We start from the raw sequence: 18,482 nt of genomic DNA, 5'->3' as shown, positions 1-18,482 counted from the left end.
GGGGATTCACAGCAAAACAGACCCCATAATGCATATGCATCTTTTTAACTGGTGGACAAGATCAGGTGATCTTTAAGGTCCCTTCCAGCCTAAACCATTCTACCATTCTGTGATTCCTGAGAATTTCATGAAGATAAGTCAAAATAATCAGTCTTCAGCGACTGTTAAATTTCAATTGTAAATGTTTGAATCCTAATAAGTTACTGAAAACCCTGTGTGGGTGCATGTGAACAAACATACATTGTTTGCCCTCCAGATTTTGATTCAGAAAATTCTGACTTATTTGCATATATGGTATAACTTTTGAGATAAGGCTTATCTTAAGGAAAGGCTGTAAAAGTTAATATTTAATTTGCCTAGTTTAAAAAAAAAAAAAAAAAAAAAAAGGTAGGCCTAGGAAAGACAGGGAAAAGACAGTACACATATCATGTACGCTATTTTGTTTATTAACCTGTTGCTCACCAAAAGTACCTTTATATATTCACACTTGCCTGTGGACTAGGTTAGAATGCTAAAGATAATCTTAGTTCAGAAAAAGATCAGCCTGGCATTTTGAACTAACACATTGCCTCTTCTCAGATGCAAAGCCTTAGAAGCTACTGTAGAATCCAAAAAAAACACCCAAAAAGATACATAAGAATCCAAATCATGAGGTCATAAATCCTGGAACCCTCATAGGTATGAAAGTACTAAGTACATCACAAAGGCAAGTCTGTTGGAACATTTCCCACCAAATAATATGCATCAACATTGCAAAAACCTCAAGAGGTGTCTGGAATTCACTGGGACAATAAACAATTTGTTACAGAAATGCCTTTTATCAACAAGAGCTTTTATTGCTAGGCTATCTACTTGGCAACATGTTGCCAGTTGAACTATATTTTCCTAACTGTAGCATAACACATTTGTTTCTCCACTTTATAGCGAACATCTTTTCCGGCAGCTGTGTGCCATACACTGGCTTTTGGAAGCTTTGACCCTTGAATCCAACAATTCGATGCATTCCATATTAACCTGCTGGAATCCAATGTACGTTCATAATGCATGGTAGTCTTTGGAGTTAGGATTTTGGAATCTTTTGTCCTTTATACCTTGTTGTTTCTCTTATTTCAAGTAATAAATATTTGAGTGAAATGTTATTAATTCCATGCCATGCAGCATAAACAAATTTTGCATTGACATTGCCCCCATGCAGTCAGCAGGGAGTTGTACAGTCAAATTAATAGCACAGCATGGTCCTCTATTATTGTAAGTTACAGAACTAGCAGAAAATACTGAGTTGACCCAACCAAATTTAGTTATGTTTTCTTTCCTTCTTTCTTTTGTTAATAATTATGAAAATTAAATACATGTATTAATGTGTATGCATATTCCTGGAGCCTTCTTTAGAGGGTTATCTCATTGAACACAACAGGAATTCCAGGAATGTTATAATTACAGAACAAAGCCAGCTATTAGGTGATATTTAGTGGCTGCTTTTATTCTATCAATTATGTTACAATGGTGATGGTACTTCTAACAAAACTGCATTGTGTTGCTTCTGAATTTTTGTGCTGTTAAAAGTAAATAATAATTTAAATTCTCAGCATTTTTAGTTAATAAATATAACAACATTGACTCTGTTTTAAATTATTTGTGTGTGTTTGGTAAAACATTGAACAGTCAATGCTTGATTTACAGGGCAGAGCTCTTCTGTTTTCTCTGTATATTCTCAGTCAAGACAAACTGCATTTATATATAACAAGAGTGTCAGAGTAGCATTATGTAGAATTAGCCTGATAAATTAGACAGGAGAATCAGTCCAGTCCAGCATGTATCATAGATGGGTTTTTCAACCCCTTACATATGAGGAACGACCAATAGACTGGGATAAGAGGAACAGTTTGTCAATAAATCTCACAAATACAGGCTGACAGCAGAGCATAAAGACTCTGGATTCATTTCCAGGTTCAGAAGTAGTATCGTCTTTTGTATACTTTCTGTTTTCTGTTGCAGTCTGTAACCACCACTCCTCTTCCTCAAAGTTATTTGAACTGATATGCATACCCACGTACTTCATGTTGCAGTAACCATGAAAAATCAGGCTTGCATTTAGATCACATACTGTCTGTCCACACAAAAAGATTTTCAGATGTGGCAAAGGAAGCAAGCTTAGAACACTAATCTGCTTTGTAAAACCTTTGACTGATTAGATCGGGACCGAATGATAAATGAGCCAACCTCAGAAGTGACCTGTTGTTATACCACAGCTGCAAATGCTGCGGCTTTCACATTTTCCTTTGTCAACACGATGTAACATTTAAGCTTTTGGACTAGTACAGGTCCTCGCTCTGCTAACAGCTTTGAAAAATCAAACTTGTATGAACCTCCTGTCATTTCTATCCATGAAATCTGGCTATACTGGATAAGATTCTTCAGTACTTGCACAGAGGAAGTTGAGAGCAAAATCTGACCCAGTACAAGCGTGATATCTTGCAAAAATGACTTTGCTGTATTTAGGTTCATCTGCACTTGTGACTGTAGTGTAATCACAGCTTGTATGTTTACTACATTTCTTAAAAGAAGTTGTAATAAAACAAAGACTCTTGAGATGAGAAACTGATTAAATCATTTTCACTCAGGGACCCTGGTGGCTGTAAAAAAACAGTGAAAGAAATGGAAGAGGAAAAGTTAGTAGCATTCATGTGGGAGCTCTTTGTTACAAATACAAAGGTAACTTCATTGGTAATTTCTTCCTTAGGAATTAATCTAACTTTTCAAGCTTTTTTTTTTGTTGTTGTTGCCTAATTGAACTTCCTGATACCACATTTTATACTCTGGATCCTCTGAATGCAGATTGTTTGTCTCTCTGGGTTTTGATGAATAACAGTGTGATGCTAAGTAATAGCAAAAGCAACATGTAGTTATTCTGCAGATTGAAACTGTGGCTTGGCCTTAGAGATAATCACCGATGTGGGAAGAATTAAAAACTTTGTTAAAATTTATGTAGCCTTTGGCTTGCATTTGCCCCCTTTTCTTTATGAGTTGGGCACCTGGGGATTTCAGACCAGTGTCCTGGAAAACCTTGTTCCAATAAGTTCTAGTCACGATATGTTTGGTTGCCTTTTTACTCAGAATATACAGCTCAATTTGAAACAAATTCAAACTAAATTTCTATTTGAAGAAAGCAAGATTCGCTTGGTACATTCAAAGCAAAGCCGAGGAAAGGAGAAAAGCAATTCAGATGAAAGCCTTTTAAAAGATAAATAAAATTATTATCCTAGAGGATGGTAATCTGGTAAGGCAAACATCATTATAAACACTACAAATGATCTAAAACACTTGGTAACTGTTTTGCTATGATAGTCCATCTTTCTGAAACCACAGCAAGACTTTTGTTTTATTTTGTTTTGGTTTTTGAAACTGCTAAAGTGAATGGAAGGAAATAAAGTGGGAATGAGTTTGGCTTAGGAGCATAACTAGAAGAGCTCAATACGGAACAAGTGGATTCTGATATTTTCCACTCTAGCATATCTTACATTTTGATATTCAGCAGTTTGCCTAAGATTTTAGTTCCTTGCTTTGCCCCCTGTAAGGCAAATTTAAAGAAGTTTAGTAAAAGGCTTTTAAAGCCCCAGGTGAGGCACTCTTAGAAGTATGGGCTGTTGTTACATGCAAGCTGTTTGCTCTTGTTATTTGTCAGCACTTGCAGCTTGTACCCTCCTGACATAATAACAAAAATGATTTAATGGAAGATGAAGATTGCTGTTGGGGAATAAGCAGCGAGAGTTGTGAAACTTCTAAAAGACCAAAAAAAAAAAAAAGTGTTTTTATGCAAATATTCTTTTTGCTGTTAGCAAAGTCAGCAAGTCACGGAATTAACAGGGGTGTTTCTAAATAGAGGTCTTTCTGACTTTTCCATATAGTCTTATCTATTCTCTAAAGTCAGGTCCAAATGAACATGAGCAGAGGAAAACAAAGTGTGTGTCAACCTTTGTGTGTCTTTTAGCATCTATATTGCTGGGATTATTTTTCTGAAATAACTTTCCTGACTTAATGATAATTTCCTCTCTGTCACTTACACTAATTATGACTTGAACACTGCTTTTCATATTTGGTATGAAACTTGTAGTGGAATTACTGTGTTTCTCCAGGGGTACTTGCTTTATAATGCATGGTGTTTTGATTAATAAACCTGTAGAATTCAATCTGCTTTCACATCCACATTCCTGACACAGGAAACTTATTTGCCAGGTTAGTGGGTGTAGGGAGGAGACCCAAACATTTATCAAACCATTTTGACCTATTCCTCCATGGACATGAGAAAGTTGCTCTATTACCAACCTTCTCCACTGCTTCAGTGTTACTTCAGCAGAGGAATGTCAAAGAAAAGTAACAAATTGAAGGAGGTATGATCCAAGAAATCACTGCTTTGTTGAAGTCACTGAAGAAAAATCTTTGAAGTTACAGGAAGGCTAGAAAAACCTACTGCTCTGATTAGTTATGGAAATGTGTTTCTTGTCAAATTTGCAACAGAATTTTGAAACAAACTTTGCTGTTAACATTTGGTATTGAAAATCCTTTCTATTCTTTTTTCTTTGTACAGAAATACATGCGGAAAGCACGACACTGTCCACTTTTCAGGAAGACAAACAAGATATTTACTCCAGTCATCTCTCAGCTTAGTAGTCAGTCTTTTTATGGTCAAACCCCTCAGGGTAGTGTAAATTCCCTTGTGCTTTACTCTGAAGACAATGTCAACACGAATGGAGCTTTGTCTGATGTTATGAGTGAGTCAGTGCAAACTAAGGAACAACATCGTCTTTTTCCCCGTAAGTTTCTTTTCTTGACTGCTAATATCAAATAGATTTGTTTTCAGCATTACTAGGGAGTCCTTAGTTCAAAGACACTGCTAGATGTACAAGTGTATTTCTCTTCAGACTTAGGGAGACTTGTACAGAGTTCCTTGCACCCTCACTGTTAGCAAATTGGTTTAAAGACAGTGTAGTCCCATGTGAATATTAAGTAAGAGTTTTAATTAATAGTCAGTTGTAGCAGTTTTATGATCAGACACTCATCCACATCTGTAATATTCAACAGGAGGTAAAAACAGTAAAACTGTTCTGTGGTTTAAACAACTGATCCACTAAATACATGTCTGTTTAACTCAGGGGTTTGTTACTCTGTATTCCTTTACTCATCCATTAGTGACTACCCTATGCTTGATCTGACAGAATAGTTTATCTGCCAGCTCTGCAACGCGTTTTAGTACAAAACTAGGTAATCTTCAGTCTTTTCCTCCTAAGTCAAGACCAGAAAAGCACATATTAGAAATAGATTATAAGTCAGTAGCCTTTATCTAGAATTCACAAAGCTTCATGAAACTCACACAGACAAAATTTTGAGAGTACACACAACTCATGTACCCACATGTAAGCACATATTAAAAGTGGGAAAGGTTCTGTAGTAGGTAGCTAACTAGTAGTTACACCTGAGCGTGCCTCTTAGAGATAATACTTATGTTAGGGAAAGAATTCAAAATGCAGTTGGACAAAAGGCTTTCCATTAATTTAGATGCTGTAGTTTTAGGACTGCTGCTGTAGAATGTCTGCTTATACAAGTTTGATTTTTCAAAGCTGTTGGCAGAGCGAGGACCTGTACTAGTCCAAAAGCTTAAATGTTACATCGTGTTGACAAAGGAAAATGTGAAAGCTGCAGTGCTTACAGCTGCGGTATAACAGGTCACTTCTGAGGTTAGCTCATTTATCATTCGGTCCCAATCTAATCAGTCAAAGATTTTACAAAGCAGATTAGTGTTCTAAGCTTGCTTCCTTTGCCACATTTGAGAATCTTTTTATGTGGACAGAGTATGTGATTTAAATGTATGAAATGTAAACCTAATTTTTTGTGGCTACTGCAAAAATATACGTATATGCAAATCAGTTCACAGCATAAGTTTTCTTCACACTGAAAATTAAAATGAGACCTGTATCTGAGAGGTCTTAGCCCCAAGCTCTAGGCTGGATATTAGCTCCAAAGCTTTTCAGCCAGCAGTGTGGCTTTGAATTCTCAGGCAAAAACTTTCAAAAGAGGATATATGCATATTTGTGCAAAGGTTCTTAATTATAAAGGTTGCACCTGTATTTTGGCCTCTTCTTTAGGGTTGATCAATATCTTTACAATGGTTTAATCAGTGTTACATCCCTACATAATAGGTATATATTTGTACCCCATTACACAGATGTTTAAGATGTAGAAATCAAGGAGGTTTGCCAAGCTCATACAGCTTGTCTGTGGGAGAGCTGGAGATCATAACCCCAATTGCTGCAAATGCAGTCTAGTGAAATTACTACAGTCTCTGCTGTTTTTCATATTTCTAATTAATGTCTGCCTAGCTCACAGCTATGGAGGTTAATATTTCAAAAATATTATGAATATGGACAAGCTGGAGTATTCATTTCCCCAGTTTTTCTAACTTGGTAATTGGAACAGATTATAATACTATAAAATGGAGGGCACGGAGATATTCACAGAGTTGTAGGCTATCCTGAGTTGGAAGGGATCCAAACATCATCAAGTCCAACTCCTGTCTCCACATGGGATCACCCAAAAATCAAGCCCTATTTCTGAGATCATTGTCCAAACTCTTCTTGAACCCCGTCAGGCTTCGTACCAGGACCACTTCCATGAGGCCCTCTGTTTCTGTTGATAGTCAAAAAAAGGACCTATATCTCTCTGGTATTAGCTGTGCTTTGCTTCCTGTTCTCTCTCTCCAAAATCTGCCAGCTGGGCTGCTATCAGGAATGGCTTGAGACAACTTGTCTCATCTTGGAGAAAGCACCAATTGCAGCCACTCCTTAGAACAGTTCTTCTCCCCCAGACAGACATTATCAGCAGCATAGATGGGTTTCAGATATCCAGCTATTCTATCTGCCTGTATGGTAACCATAAATAGAAAAGATAATTGGATTCTTTTTAGAAGGGCTTTGGCAATACATGCCAAGAACAAATGAGATCTGTATGCAGGCTAAGCTCAGTTTTGAGCAGAGGCTCCAACCCCATGGGAGTCAACCTTCATATTCAAACTGCTTCTCAGTTCTAGAGCTCTAGGAGGTTCAGTGGTATAGCCAGCATCTTAGAGGCTAACACACTGACTAGTAAGAGTCACAGGGGAGCCATCGTTTAAACTAGTCAATGGTAGAGCTTTGAGGTTGGCTAGGAGTCTGGCACTCTTGAAACTTACCTTGGCCACAGTTAATAGAGGATCTTTATTATAAGCATGTTTCTTAAAAATTTTAGTCCATTAGCTGGTGCCCAACAATTTCTAGCATCCATGTCTTACATTTATAAATTCACAGTATAATATTCAAATCTGTACTTTTAACAAGTGGAAGTAGTTTTTGCTCATATTTAATACAGTTAACGTTCAGCAGTCGTTTTCTATTACAGTATATGCGGTGCTTCACAAAAATACACAGAAATTACCTTTTGAAGTTGAGGATTGTAACTTCAAGATGCTGAATGCTCAATACAATACCACTTACTACCATATGGGACATACCAAGCACCTCAAAGGATGACTTAGAATTTGACAGCTAACACTGGGATTTTTAATACGTGTGTTTGGAGGGAATAACGTACAGAAGATGGCCACCTCAGTGTCTTTCCAGGGAGTTGGCATAAAAGCAGGAATGAAAACAGCAGTGGAGAGGAAAATAAAGATGTCAATTTTAAGGAAAACAGTGAGTTAAAGTGGCTTTCCAGGTGTTTGAGAGAGGAGAATATAAGCATTCACATTACAGTGGAAGGCAGAAAAAGTAGAGACCATTGGTAGTGAGAAAGATCTGCTCAGAGGTGGATAGTCTGGAACATATAGCCAATGAAGGACTACTTGAGGTCTTATGTTTTAGTAGATGACAATAAAGAGACGCAAAGATGTAACTGGATACCTGTTGTTTTTAAACGTATTAAATTCCATTTGATATTTAAAAGAAGAAGGGCAAAGTGATGCTGTAGGCTCAAATTCAGAAGACTTGACAATTATGCCACTAGAATACTAACAAAACAATACAGGAACCGAAGATTGAATTTCTGTGTATTTTGTTCAAATCTTCCAGTTTTCTAATGTACTATTATTACAAGCATCTAATGTTAATAATAATAATAATAATCTGCTATCTCCTACTTGATGGTTGTTTGTTTTGTTGTGTTGTTTTTCACAGCTTGAAAGAACAATGTTTTTGCTTTCAAAAGGGATTAATGATTTGGGTGCCTTTGTATTTGGTTACCTATCTTGAAACCTCTTTTAAAAGTCTGTATTTTTTAAAGAAACTTAATTTTTTTTTTAAGTACTAAATATTAGGTCTCTGAGGATGCTTCATTTGGGCCAATGTATGTGACATCCTCTCTGCTAGAAGAAAATGCACAGTTGAGTTAGCATGTTTTTACAGATTATTATTAATTTTTTTTATCAGCCCTGCAGAAGCTGATCCAGATACCACAGGGTTACATGTCAAAAGATGTCCCTGAACAAGAAGATGTGGTTGAGAAGACTGGACTGCAGAGGTATGTTATTCAATGTGTTTCTGAATGACTAGGAGAAGCAACTCACCAGGACAGAGCTTAAGCATGTTTTTCAGAACAGCTGAATTCAGTGTTCAGTGAATTCAAATGATACTAACATTTCTTGGCATGGATGGCAGAATAAACTTACACTAGGTGTGTTCCTTCATTATTCACTTCTGTGGTGGTTTCTATAGCTCTAAGACGAACACAACAAACTATTCTTATAAGTAGACTTCGCTGAAGCATTTTTTTTTCTTGGAGTAGAGATCAAGAGAAAAATAAATCGGAAACTTTGTACCTAGATAGCAAGGAACTCCAGCAAGTCTGTCATTTTAAGAGTGTTTTATCAGCACCTGTAGGATGTCTCACGTTCTGGACAAACCAACTGTACACTATTTTAAAGCTTGTCTTGTCTTACGGTTTGCTGTTAGTGGCTCAGACGGATTACAGAGCAAACATGCCATTCATTAAAGAGCAAGAGAGAATATTAAAGAATCAGAGGCTCAGAAGGCAGGGATGAGTTTACAGATATGTTTTTGAAGGACGTTATATGCTGTATAAACTCAGTTCAATGTGTGGAAAAAGTTTGGCATGCAAATGTCAGCATTTTATTGTAGTGAGGCAAGAGCAAGCCAGTAAAAACTTGCAGCACAGTTAGTACATTTCAATGCAGTGCAAAAAGACTTTCCTGGAAGAAAGTGACTGGCAGGAAAGTTGGAAACAATCTGAATTTAATATAACTTATAATTTTAATCAAATTATTTTGTAAATTTCATGAATTAAAAACTGTATATACTAAATTTGGATATTACTGTGAATGAGATCTCAAAATTGACATGCATTCACATTGCTGTATGTTGTAAGCAACACAGATGCTTGTCACAAGATGGTTACCACAAGATGTTAATTCAAAGGTTTTTTCTTGTTTTTTTTGCAGCTGCCGCATCAGCTCTTTCATTAAGAGAAAATCTAATTTGCGGGCTGACACGAGGCAAAAGTTCGCAGAAGTACGTGAAGAAGCAGCTTGTTGTTTACATGACACCCTAGAGAGCCTTGAGAGGTAAAAAGAGACTCTTCCTGTATATTCTTAAAAGACCCTGCACCTTGCTTCTCACCAGATTTAGGACTTGTCTTCAGATGTTTTAAAATGCATCTACTGATTTAGATAAAAATAAGAATAAAGGCATGGTCCAGAAAACTTCATGACTGTCCACATACAAAAAATACACTACAGGTTAAGAACTTATGGAAGTGTTTTGGGATATTTCTGAGTGACTCTTGTGGAACACAGTTCTGATAAATACGTTGTATATACTTACATTGGGTCTAAAGGACTGTGACATTCAAAGAGAGAATAATAAATTCAGTTCGCATATGGTCTGCATGGCTATCTTGTAATTTCATTTCAGAGATTGCTGTATTGTTCTTCATCATTACTTTGACTGTTCTCTTAGTAACAGTTGCAATGTCCTCTCTCAAGGCCTTTTCCCAGATCAGTGACATTTCTCCTTAGTTGATCAGCTGAAATCTGTCTTCCTTTTCCTTTCACAGATGAATGTTTCTGGGTGATAGTTGTGCAAGTTGTTTTTTCTCCATAAGCAACAGGCCTGAAATCCTTCCCTACGTGACTGTTCTGCAGGATGTTATAGGCACAGTTTTCTTTCCCCTTTTCTCTTCCTTCTTCTTTCCAATCTTTTGTTCTATTTTGTAGCTAGATTTTTTTTGCCCCAGAGATTTCCTTCTTTGGAGCTGGGTTCTTACTTTTTTCCCTGAGCAGCTGTTGTGACTGCCTAAGCAACTAATCATTCTGATAGTATTCTTCAGTATGGAAGGACAATTTTACCCTAAATCATTGTGAAGCATTGCTGTTTATTTTGTTAGTTTGTTTTTAAGTAGTGGATACCTTATAGACAGTGGAGTTTTCAATTAAAACTTAAAATTAAAATTTCAATTTGTGTTTTGACTTAAGTTTTTCTTACCTCCTAGAGTTGACATAAAACATAAACAGTTTTAAATATGCTTCTAGAAGAAATAGGAAGTTTATTAGTGTCCACAGACTCGTCATATGATGTGTTCTTCACATTCATTGTTTTGCACCTTCCTTAGTATCTTCGGAATTAACTGTGAAGATGAATGGTAATTTTTCAAGGACAGCTTTATTTATTTTTTTTGTAGGAGCCAGGAAGAGCGATGCTCTCTAAAATACCTAGCTTTGAAACGATTGAAGTATTTTAAAAAAGACATGGAAAGACTAAGAAAGCTGGACGTAAGAGCTGAAAGAGAACATGTTGAAGATGAAATAAAATGGTAAGGAGTCAGAGACCCTCAGATGGTCATGGTCACAGAGCTGTCATTAGTAAAAACAAAAATAAAAAAAATAATTAAAAAAAAATCTTCTACACAAAACGAAGACATTGCAGAGAATGCAAGCTGCATGGAATGTGTTTTTCAGTCTACCCTCTTTTGTTCTCTGTGCTAGTAAGCCTTCTGTCCTTCACATATAGCAGTAATGAAAAGCCAATTTCTTATCTCAGGCCCAAAATGCAGGTGGCCCAGGAACTCATCTGTCATGAGTTAATGAATAAACCTAGTCTTGGCCTATATAGCAAAACCCTGGTTTTAGTTCTCCAACATATGTTCCAGCTGTCCACTAAATTTAAGTTCTGACATGTAAATAAGCCCTGAAACTGGAATGAATGTGGTTTTGCTTTTATATGCTCAGTTCTGCTACAAAAAGCCTTAACATGGACAGAGCTCCATGAGAATAAGGAAGACTTACACCAGTATAATTTTTCACTTTTCCCCCATATGAGACTAGTACTATCAGCCAGCTATTCCTTCATATAAAAATCATACTTCCACAGTAAGGAGGCTTGTCTTCCTTTGACTATACCAGCATAGTTAAATGAGTATACCTTTTTGTTGCCTGTCCTGCGAAGTGCTAATGAGAGAGGTGCAAGAATAGTGAAATCTCTGACGCAACTGGTCAACCCCCTTGTGGAGACATTAGGTCATGACAGAGAAATTGCGTTCATCATAGCAGTTACTTCATTTACAACACGGCTGGTTTTTTCCCCATACTCTTGCAAACAGTGTCTTGCTAGGAAAGCTGAATTGCAGTGGAATGCTTTACTATGTTATGCTGTCAGTCTAGTTGCTTTCTCTCTCTCAAGAAGTGAGAAAAATAAAATATGAACAGTATGATATGAGCCTACTGGCCCTAGCATCCCTTCTCAAAGAAAATATCTTAATGCACGAATGTGTTATACAAGACCTTCTTGTGACACAGTTCTGTTAACTGGGATAGTAATGAGTTGGCTAAACAGCCATACTAGCAGTATGCAACTGAGTATAGAAGTGGTTCTACTGAAGACAAGAACCTATTTGTTTCCTTTTTTTACTGATTTAAGGAAAAAATTCCTCACCCCTCTCCTGCTGTACCAGTAATGTGCATCCTAAACTGTGGGGAGGCAACACTTCCTGCTGGTGTGCTGCCAAATCTTCAGCCAGCAAACTCCAGTCATGCACAGTCTGGAAAGGCTTGGAACATCAGTCTTTAGGACTGTCAAAACAGCACTGCAGAATTTACACAGAACATTAAAAAAAAATGGAAGTCTTTTCACAAGAGTTTTATTTTTATTGTAACGTGTAATTCTCCTTCTGGCTCTCTATATTCAGAATGCAGTGGTAAAGACTGTGTGTTACTGCATGCTCACATCAGTGAGATTTATGTCAGCACGTAATGAAGAATGATGTTAACGGGGGAAAAGGAATAGTAAAGAAAATCAGAAAGTGTTTCAGAGAAGGCACTGATTGCATTAGAAAATCTATAGAGGCTAAACATAAATGGGGAAAAGGTGAAGAGGACATATCCAGTAAAAATGGAAATATTGTTCAGTTTTTTATTATTATTTGCTTTCATAACCAAGTTTGTCATTCAAAATTTAAACGAACAATGAAGAAGCATCTATTTTAATGCCCTGTAAAGGGAGATAGTGCACAAGTTCTATTAAATAAAGCTCCTTTGCATTATTCAATGGGAATTACACTGAGTATTGCATTCCACAAAGAACCCTTTTTTTAAAAAAAAAGCCATGGAGGTGGCAAAGTGGCAGAAATGTCAAGGAAGACCTAGAGTTATCCATCAGATAAGCATTTGTTCCTAGGGCTTCTCTTTTACTGCTGTTCCCCTTTTTGCTAAAGGTTTCCTGTATTGCTGGCCAGACTCCCAGAGTCTGTGAAGAATGACCATTACGTGAAGAAAATCTTAAAGAAACTGGAAAAATTTGGCATGACTCCTGATTTAAAAATTCATCATGACACCTTTCTTAGGGCTTTGACTGATCTACAGGTGTGGGAACTGTGTTCTCCAGAAATTGCTGCAGCTGTGGAGGTGAGACAAGTCCTGTTCTTGATTCTTTGTATGGTAAGGTTGAGGAAAGCAGACACCTATGGGTGAAATCCACACAGTGGAAAGTTACCAGATGAAATCATTTAGGATCTCATTATTGAAGATGGTACTATTCACCTTTTACAAGGCACATTGAACTCTTCAGGAGAAAGCTGTTATGACAAGCACTGGATTATTAATCAGTATAATTTTATTATTATGTCATTGTTGATTTATTTACTGCCACAGTGGAAGTGACATCTGTCATAAATTGTTAAGATGCTCGACAAGAAACATTCACTTCTTGTGCCTTGAAGAGGCCTGTCATTCCCAGTAGTTATATCTATGAGCTATTACGCCACCGATTCTGGAATTCTGCAGATATCTTTGTTTTGCTTCAACAACGTGTCAAAATAATCTGCTTCTCAAGATCTTAACTTGGGCTCAGCTCTTGTAGTTGTAGAAGTGATTTGCAGAAAGTAAAGACAGAAGAAAGAACCCAGAATACATTTAGAATGTATACTGCTACATAGTCTAACCAGAACAAAAAAGGCAATGATGCCACCTTCTGTTTTTTGTTCTTATTACAGTTCTTTCTTATTTGCAAGAGAACAGTAATTTCAGAGGGGCAGCAGGTTAGTGTCTGTGCATCTTCATTTACTGAGTATATGATGCCTAACGAGCAAAGCACCCAGTGTATTGAAATCAGACTACCTGCATTTTCTTGATGTTTATGAAAATAGCCATTTTGTCTTGTGCATATCTTGTTGCTAACCAGAGAGGCAGCCTTATCTTGATGCTCAATATGTGTCTCTGTTGCTTGTTTTTTCTTTTTAGATTTATTTGCTATTTTCTTTCTGTTTCCTTTTCATTTGACCCTTCATGTTAGAGTAGTATTAATAGAAAAAAAAGAGGTAAGTGTTGCTGAATCTCCTATCTGCTTATTTATACATCTTTCAAAAATAGCCACTGAGGAGGGAAGACCTTGGTATTTCTTCTGACTGGAATTGATAAAGGAAACTAGCATTTTAGGAGCAAGAAGAGCATCAATGAATATAAATTAAGAGATTCCAGATTAAGTTTTTTTATAAATTAAGAGATTCCAGATTAAGTTTTTTATTTAATTCCAGTTTGCTTTAATGTACATGTATGTAGCGCTATGTCAGGCAGGAGACAGACATATGTTTAAAAACACAAGAATTGTCTTTGAAGGATTCAGGGTATAAATGGCAAGGAAGATTGTAGAGTTTTGCTTTTAATTCATTTTAGAGCAAATCCAGCTGTTCTGAAAATTGTATTAAAATATTTTGGTGATATAAAGCACTGTACTGTTTGCAGAAATCAGTATTTTTCTTCCATTGTCACAATGATCAATTTTTTCCCGCATGTTATGTCTTTCTCTTACATATAAAATCAAATGCTCAGGAAAGAACCTTTTTTTGTTTCAGTTTGTACGTGAAAGTATTGTGGAGATGCCAGAAGAGGATTTCAGTGAGTGGTTTTGGACAAGAGTAGCCCCTCTCAGTGCACAGGCCTCTGCCTTTTAATCAAACGGCCAGATGAGTGTGTTTTCCAGTTACAACTGTCTGGATTCAAGCAGAAAACCTACTGTCTGTTGAGAGTTGCCTCAAGGAAGGCTGGGGAACAAATTAACTTCAGGAAGTCCTATTGACCACTCTTGCACACCCTGTACAGTGCTCTGCTGGCTGAGGTCAGCCACAGAAAATAAAAGCTCAACACTGTTGCTCCTTCCTGTATGATGTCTTGGACTCACCAACAAACTTTAATCTTAACCAACTTTTTAGGATGAACACTGAGTTCCTAATCACAGGCCAGGTGGCTTCTTCAAACATTTCTACAACATATATAGCAAGCATCTCCTCATTACAGATATGTTGTCATATCTAAATAGCATTGTCTCTGATTGCTCTTCATTTTGCCTACTATTTACAAAATATAACCCAAACGTAGGGAGGTTGTAAGCTTTAAGATGATTGGGTTTTGCTCAAATTATTTTCTGAAATCTGGATGTTTTATTTTTCTATTGACTTTATTTTGTAGTTACTCTGATTATGGCTTATTTCTTGCCTTATTAAAATTACTATTGGAAAATCAGGCATCCTTAGGTGCATTTTCCAAGTTTTTACCTGAAGATGTGCTTTCTGCTGATTACTTTACCATATATTTTCCATTACTCTGCTGGGTAAGACAGTAGAATAGCACCCCTGAACTTGGAGACAGTGATAATTCAGGAGCTCTGCGAATCATTTTGGGCTTAACCATCTATTTCATGGTGGGTCACAGTTGCTGGGTAATGGAATCAATGACCTTCTAAGCTGATGATCTTAATGAGCTGCCTACCTGCCTGTCAAAACTTCCCGAAGGCCCATTTGCCAGAAAGGCTGTTAATCCTTCAGCTGCAATAAGGAAAAACACTGCCAACTCAGGAGTCAGGTGAGTATAGTGACCAATGATGTGTAACATGTTATTGATTACCAACCTTTTTTTGTTCCCTTCCTCATCCTCGTAACAAGAGGTGAATCTTTTTCAAGGAAAAGAACCAAAATCACGATTTTCTTTAACTTAAAGCCACCATAAAAAGTGAGCCTTAAAAGTTTTGTTGTGCTTCCACTTTTCTCACTCTGTATGTGGTGGTGGTAGCCTAGCATTTTTACTGGTAGCAAAGCCATATATTTCCCTGTCTCAGATTTTCTTTCCCTCCTTCTTAAAATCCAATGACAAACTTATCTGCAAATGCTGGAGGACAGATCTACAGTAAAATCAGTGTCAATACTTCTACCAGATAAGCAGGATCAGGTCTCAGTCTGACCTGTCAGACCCCAATTCTGAATGTTCACTGTGTGTGTGGTTTTTGTTGTTGTTTGTTTTTTTTTTTTTAAACAAAAACAACTTCCTTGCACGCCTTCATGGGTTTTGAGAACCCCTACATCTACTGTCCTTTTGAGATCATTTCACAGTGATCTGAGTGGAGTTTCATTGTCTGTGCTGTTGTGTCACCCTGTGGTAACAGCTGATACTACATGCAAACAGAAAGAAATCTTAATTTAGCAGCTTTGAAGCTTCTGGTTGATCTGTTTACACAAGGTGAAACCTTCACTTTAGCCATTCCTCTCTATATGGGAGATGCCAATGAGAAAGCTATTATGAGTTTTCCTCACATATAAGAAATGGTAATGGACTTGTCCTCAGCTGGAGTATATCAGCAATGCTGCTAAAATCAGCAGTTTATAAAAGCTGAGCATGTGACTTAATGTGTCTGCCTGCGTGTAAGATGAGATGATTGTGCCAAATATAATTAGGTAATGTCTGAGAAGTAATTTGAGCTCCAAAAGCAGGAAGCCGATCCTGAATGTTAGGAGTCTGTAATGTAGCTTTTGTAACATTATAAAATATCTTGTACATGATTTAGTTTGACAATGGCTCTTCTCTCTCCTGTTGTCACCAGGTAATTGAAGGGACTCCTGTAGAAAGTACATGTATATCATCTTTTCTCCTCTTCTGGCACCATCCTAATGAAACATTTTCTGCTGCTTTTATCCTGAGGTGGGAAAGAGCTTCTCTGTAGAAAAATAGCAGCTTCCCTTTTCCTGCTTCCTGACAACTTAGTTTCCTCATTACTGACCAGACAAGATCCTCAATCCTACTCCAGTCTCTGCTTATTTAAAGGATTGAAATAATGCAAAGAGATTTCTTCTCTGAACATCTCAGTCTTCAACTTACTCCTTTGGTACACTCTTGCAAGGTAGGTTCAAAGTAACCCATTTAACACACTGGAGCTGGACACACCAAGAGTCCAAGCCAAAGGTCAACAGTATGTGTGGTAGAGTTGCTGGATTAGCGCTGCTTGCTCACCCTTCCTCCAATTCTGTTCTGGTCCTTTACAGTTTCAGCAAATAGGCTAGTCATTCACAAATGCCTTTAGCCCAAATGAACCATGCAAACTTGGGTAGGCTGCTTACTTCATGCACTGAAGAGGTGTTTGGGGCATTCAAGCAATGAACTCTCAGGCAGAGAATCTTGCTGTTTCCCACTGCCTGCTATGTTCCAAGTGTCATCCAAATCCCACCCTCCTCAGATCACACCTTTGTGAAACTGAAGTAAGAACATTTTCTGGGTCTGACTAGTAGCAAGACAAAGTTATTGTTGTTTGAGAATTGCTTGGCTATTAGGCTGGCAAGTGGAAAACACAACAGTTAGAATAAGTAATTCCTCTTTCACAGCTCACCCCTTCCTTCTGCTTCACAGTGGTTCTGAAATTGTCATCTTTGCTCTTCTTGTAGGAAAGATTTCACCATGGTAGAAAAGAAGCCAGCCATTCTTTTACATCAGCAGCAATACTCCCACTGTGTTTTACCTAGGACATAAAAAGCAGTATCTTATAAATAGGGATTATAAAATAAACACCTCTTTCTTGGAGATAGGCTGTTTTACCATAAATAAATGTCACAGTCATTGTACGGGTATTCAGAAACCAGTGTATGTCTTTCTAATTGGAATTCCAGCTTTATGTATCACCATTCTATTCTGCTGTCTTGTAAATTAATGTCTTCGTGCCTGTGTGTTAAAGAGATGTGACTATATTTGGCCTCAGACATTAATAACAGCAATTTTTTTTTGCTAAGTTTTAATAAATATCACTGTTGCAGTATTGCAGAAGATAAAAGCTCAGGCTAACAAACCCCAGGATATTTGGGCCCAGATCTAACTTCTAATAAGGTCAGTGGAAAGATTCTGATTGACCTTGTTTGGTGTTGATTACTGTAAAATGAGAATAGCTTGTTTTGACAAGGGCAAAGGCTGATCTCAAAGCCAGCGGCTCAATCTTTTATTCAAGGCACTGAGTGTCTGTAGCCATACTTTTTGTTATGCAGCAAGCCTACACAAAATAAAAGACACTTCCCAGTAGAAAAACTGGCAGACCACCAAAAGAAAGGGATCAAAGAAAATAAAAAAGATGTCACAAAAGGAATGCAGCTAGAAAGGATTCTCAGAAACCCCAAACTTAATTTCCTGTCTCTGGTGAGATTTCTTCTCACGTGCCTGTAAACAGCTTCCAAAGAAAGACCAGTGCTGAACTCATAGCAAAGGCAAGAGGTCATTGATCTGGACAAATCCTTTAGCTGTTCATTGGCACTGAGGTTTCTGTACAGACCCATTCTTGCTGAAGTCCCAATCCTATTTCTCTGACTATAGACTTCCAAACATTCTGTGTGTGCTAAAAGGCTCAGAGACCCCTTCATAATGCATTTTACTGGAAGCCTTTAAGAGTGCTATTAAAGGCTGGTTTATGGAAAATAAAATCAGAGCTATTTTGAATCATCAGAGAAGAAATGCTGATGCAAATGTATGTGTAGATAGGATTGTTCTCCATCCAGAGCCTGGAAATTGGTGAGTGGAAGTAAAGCTTAATCTTTCCTACTTTGTCTGGAACTGAATTGCACCTTTGAAGGTAATAGCCTTCCCTGATATGGAGTCTGCTACCTTAGCCAGCCTATCAGGCTCATCACGTAGAGAACCTGGAAGAAAA

General features: G+C 37.3%; 1 protein-coding gene across 2 annotated transcripts in view; it reads left to right on the top strand.

Annotated features, from left to right (window-relative positions):
- The window catches only part of CCDC60 (coiled-coil domain containing 60), a 59,181-nt gene extending 44,098 nt beyond the window's left edge, over positions 1 to 15,083 (top strand). Inside the window, exons 6-13 of one of the 2 annotated variants that reach the window (XM_084538962.1) lie at positions 925 to 1,029; positions 2,622 to 2,712; positions 4,586 to 4,811; positions 8,454 to 8,544; positions 9,482 to 9,604; positions 10,720 to 10,851; positions 12,748 to 12,937; positions 14,383 to 15,083. In XM_084538962.1, the coding sequence (XP_084395088.1) occupies positions 925 to 1,029; positions 2,622 to 2,712; positions 4,586 to 4,811; positions 8,454 to 8,544; positions 9,482 to 9,604; positions 10,720 to 10,851; positions 12,748 to 12,937; positions 14,383 to 14,481 (1,057 nt within the window). In that variant the 3' untranslated portion in view covers positions 14,482 to 15,083. The remainder of the gene's footprint in view (positions 1 to 924; positions 1,030 to 2,621; positions 2,713 to 4,585; positions 4,812 to 8,453; positions 8,545 to 9,481; positions 9,605 to 10,719; positions 10,852 to 12,747; positions 12,938 to 14,382) is intronic. The other variant, XM_084538963.1, reaches the window with a different exon arrangement.
- The last annotated feature ends 3,399 nt before the right edge of the window (positions 15,084 to 18,482 follow it).

The sequence above is a fragment of the Aythya ferina genome (genome assembly GCF_964211825.1).
Source record: "Aythya ferina genome assembly, chromosome: 17".
Lineage (NCBI taxonomy): Eukaryota > Metazoa > Chordata > Aves > Anseriformes > Anatidae > Aythya > Aythya ferina.
Note: the sequence above shows the minus strand (reverse complement) of the source record. Positions and strands in the feature narration are given on the sequence as shown.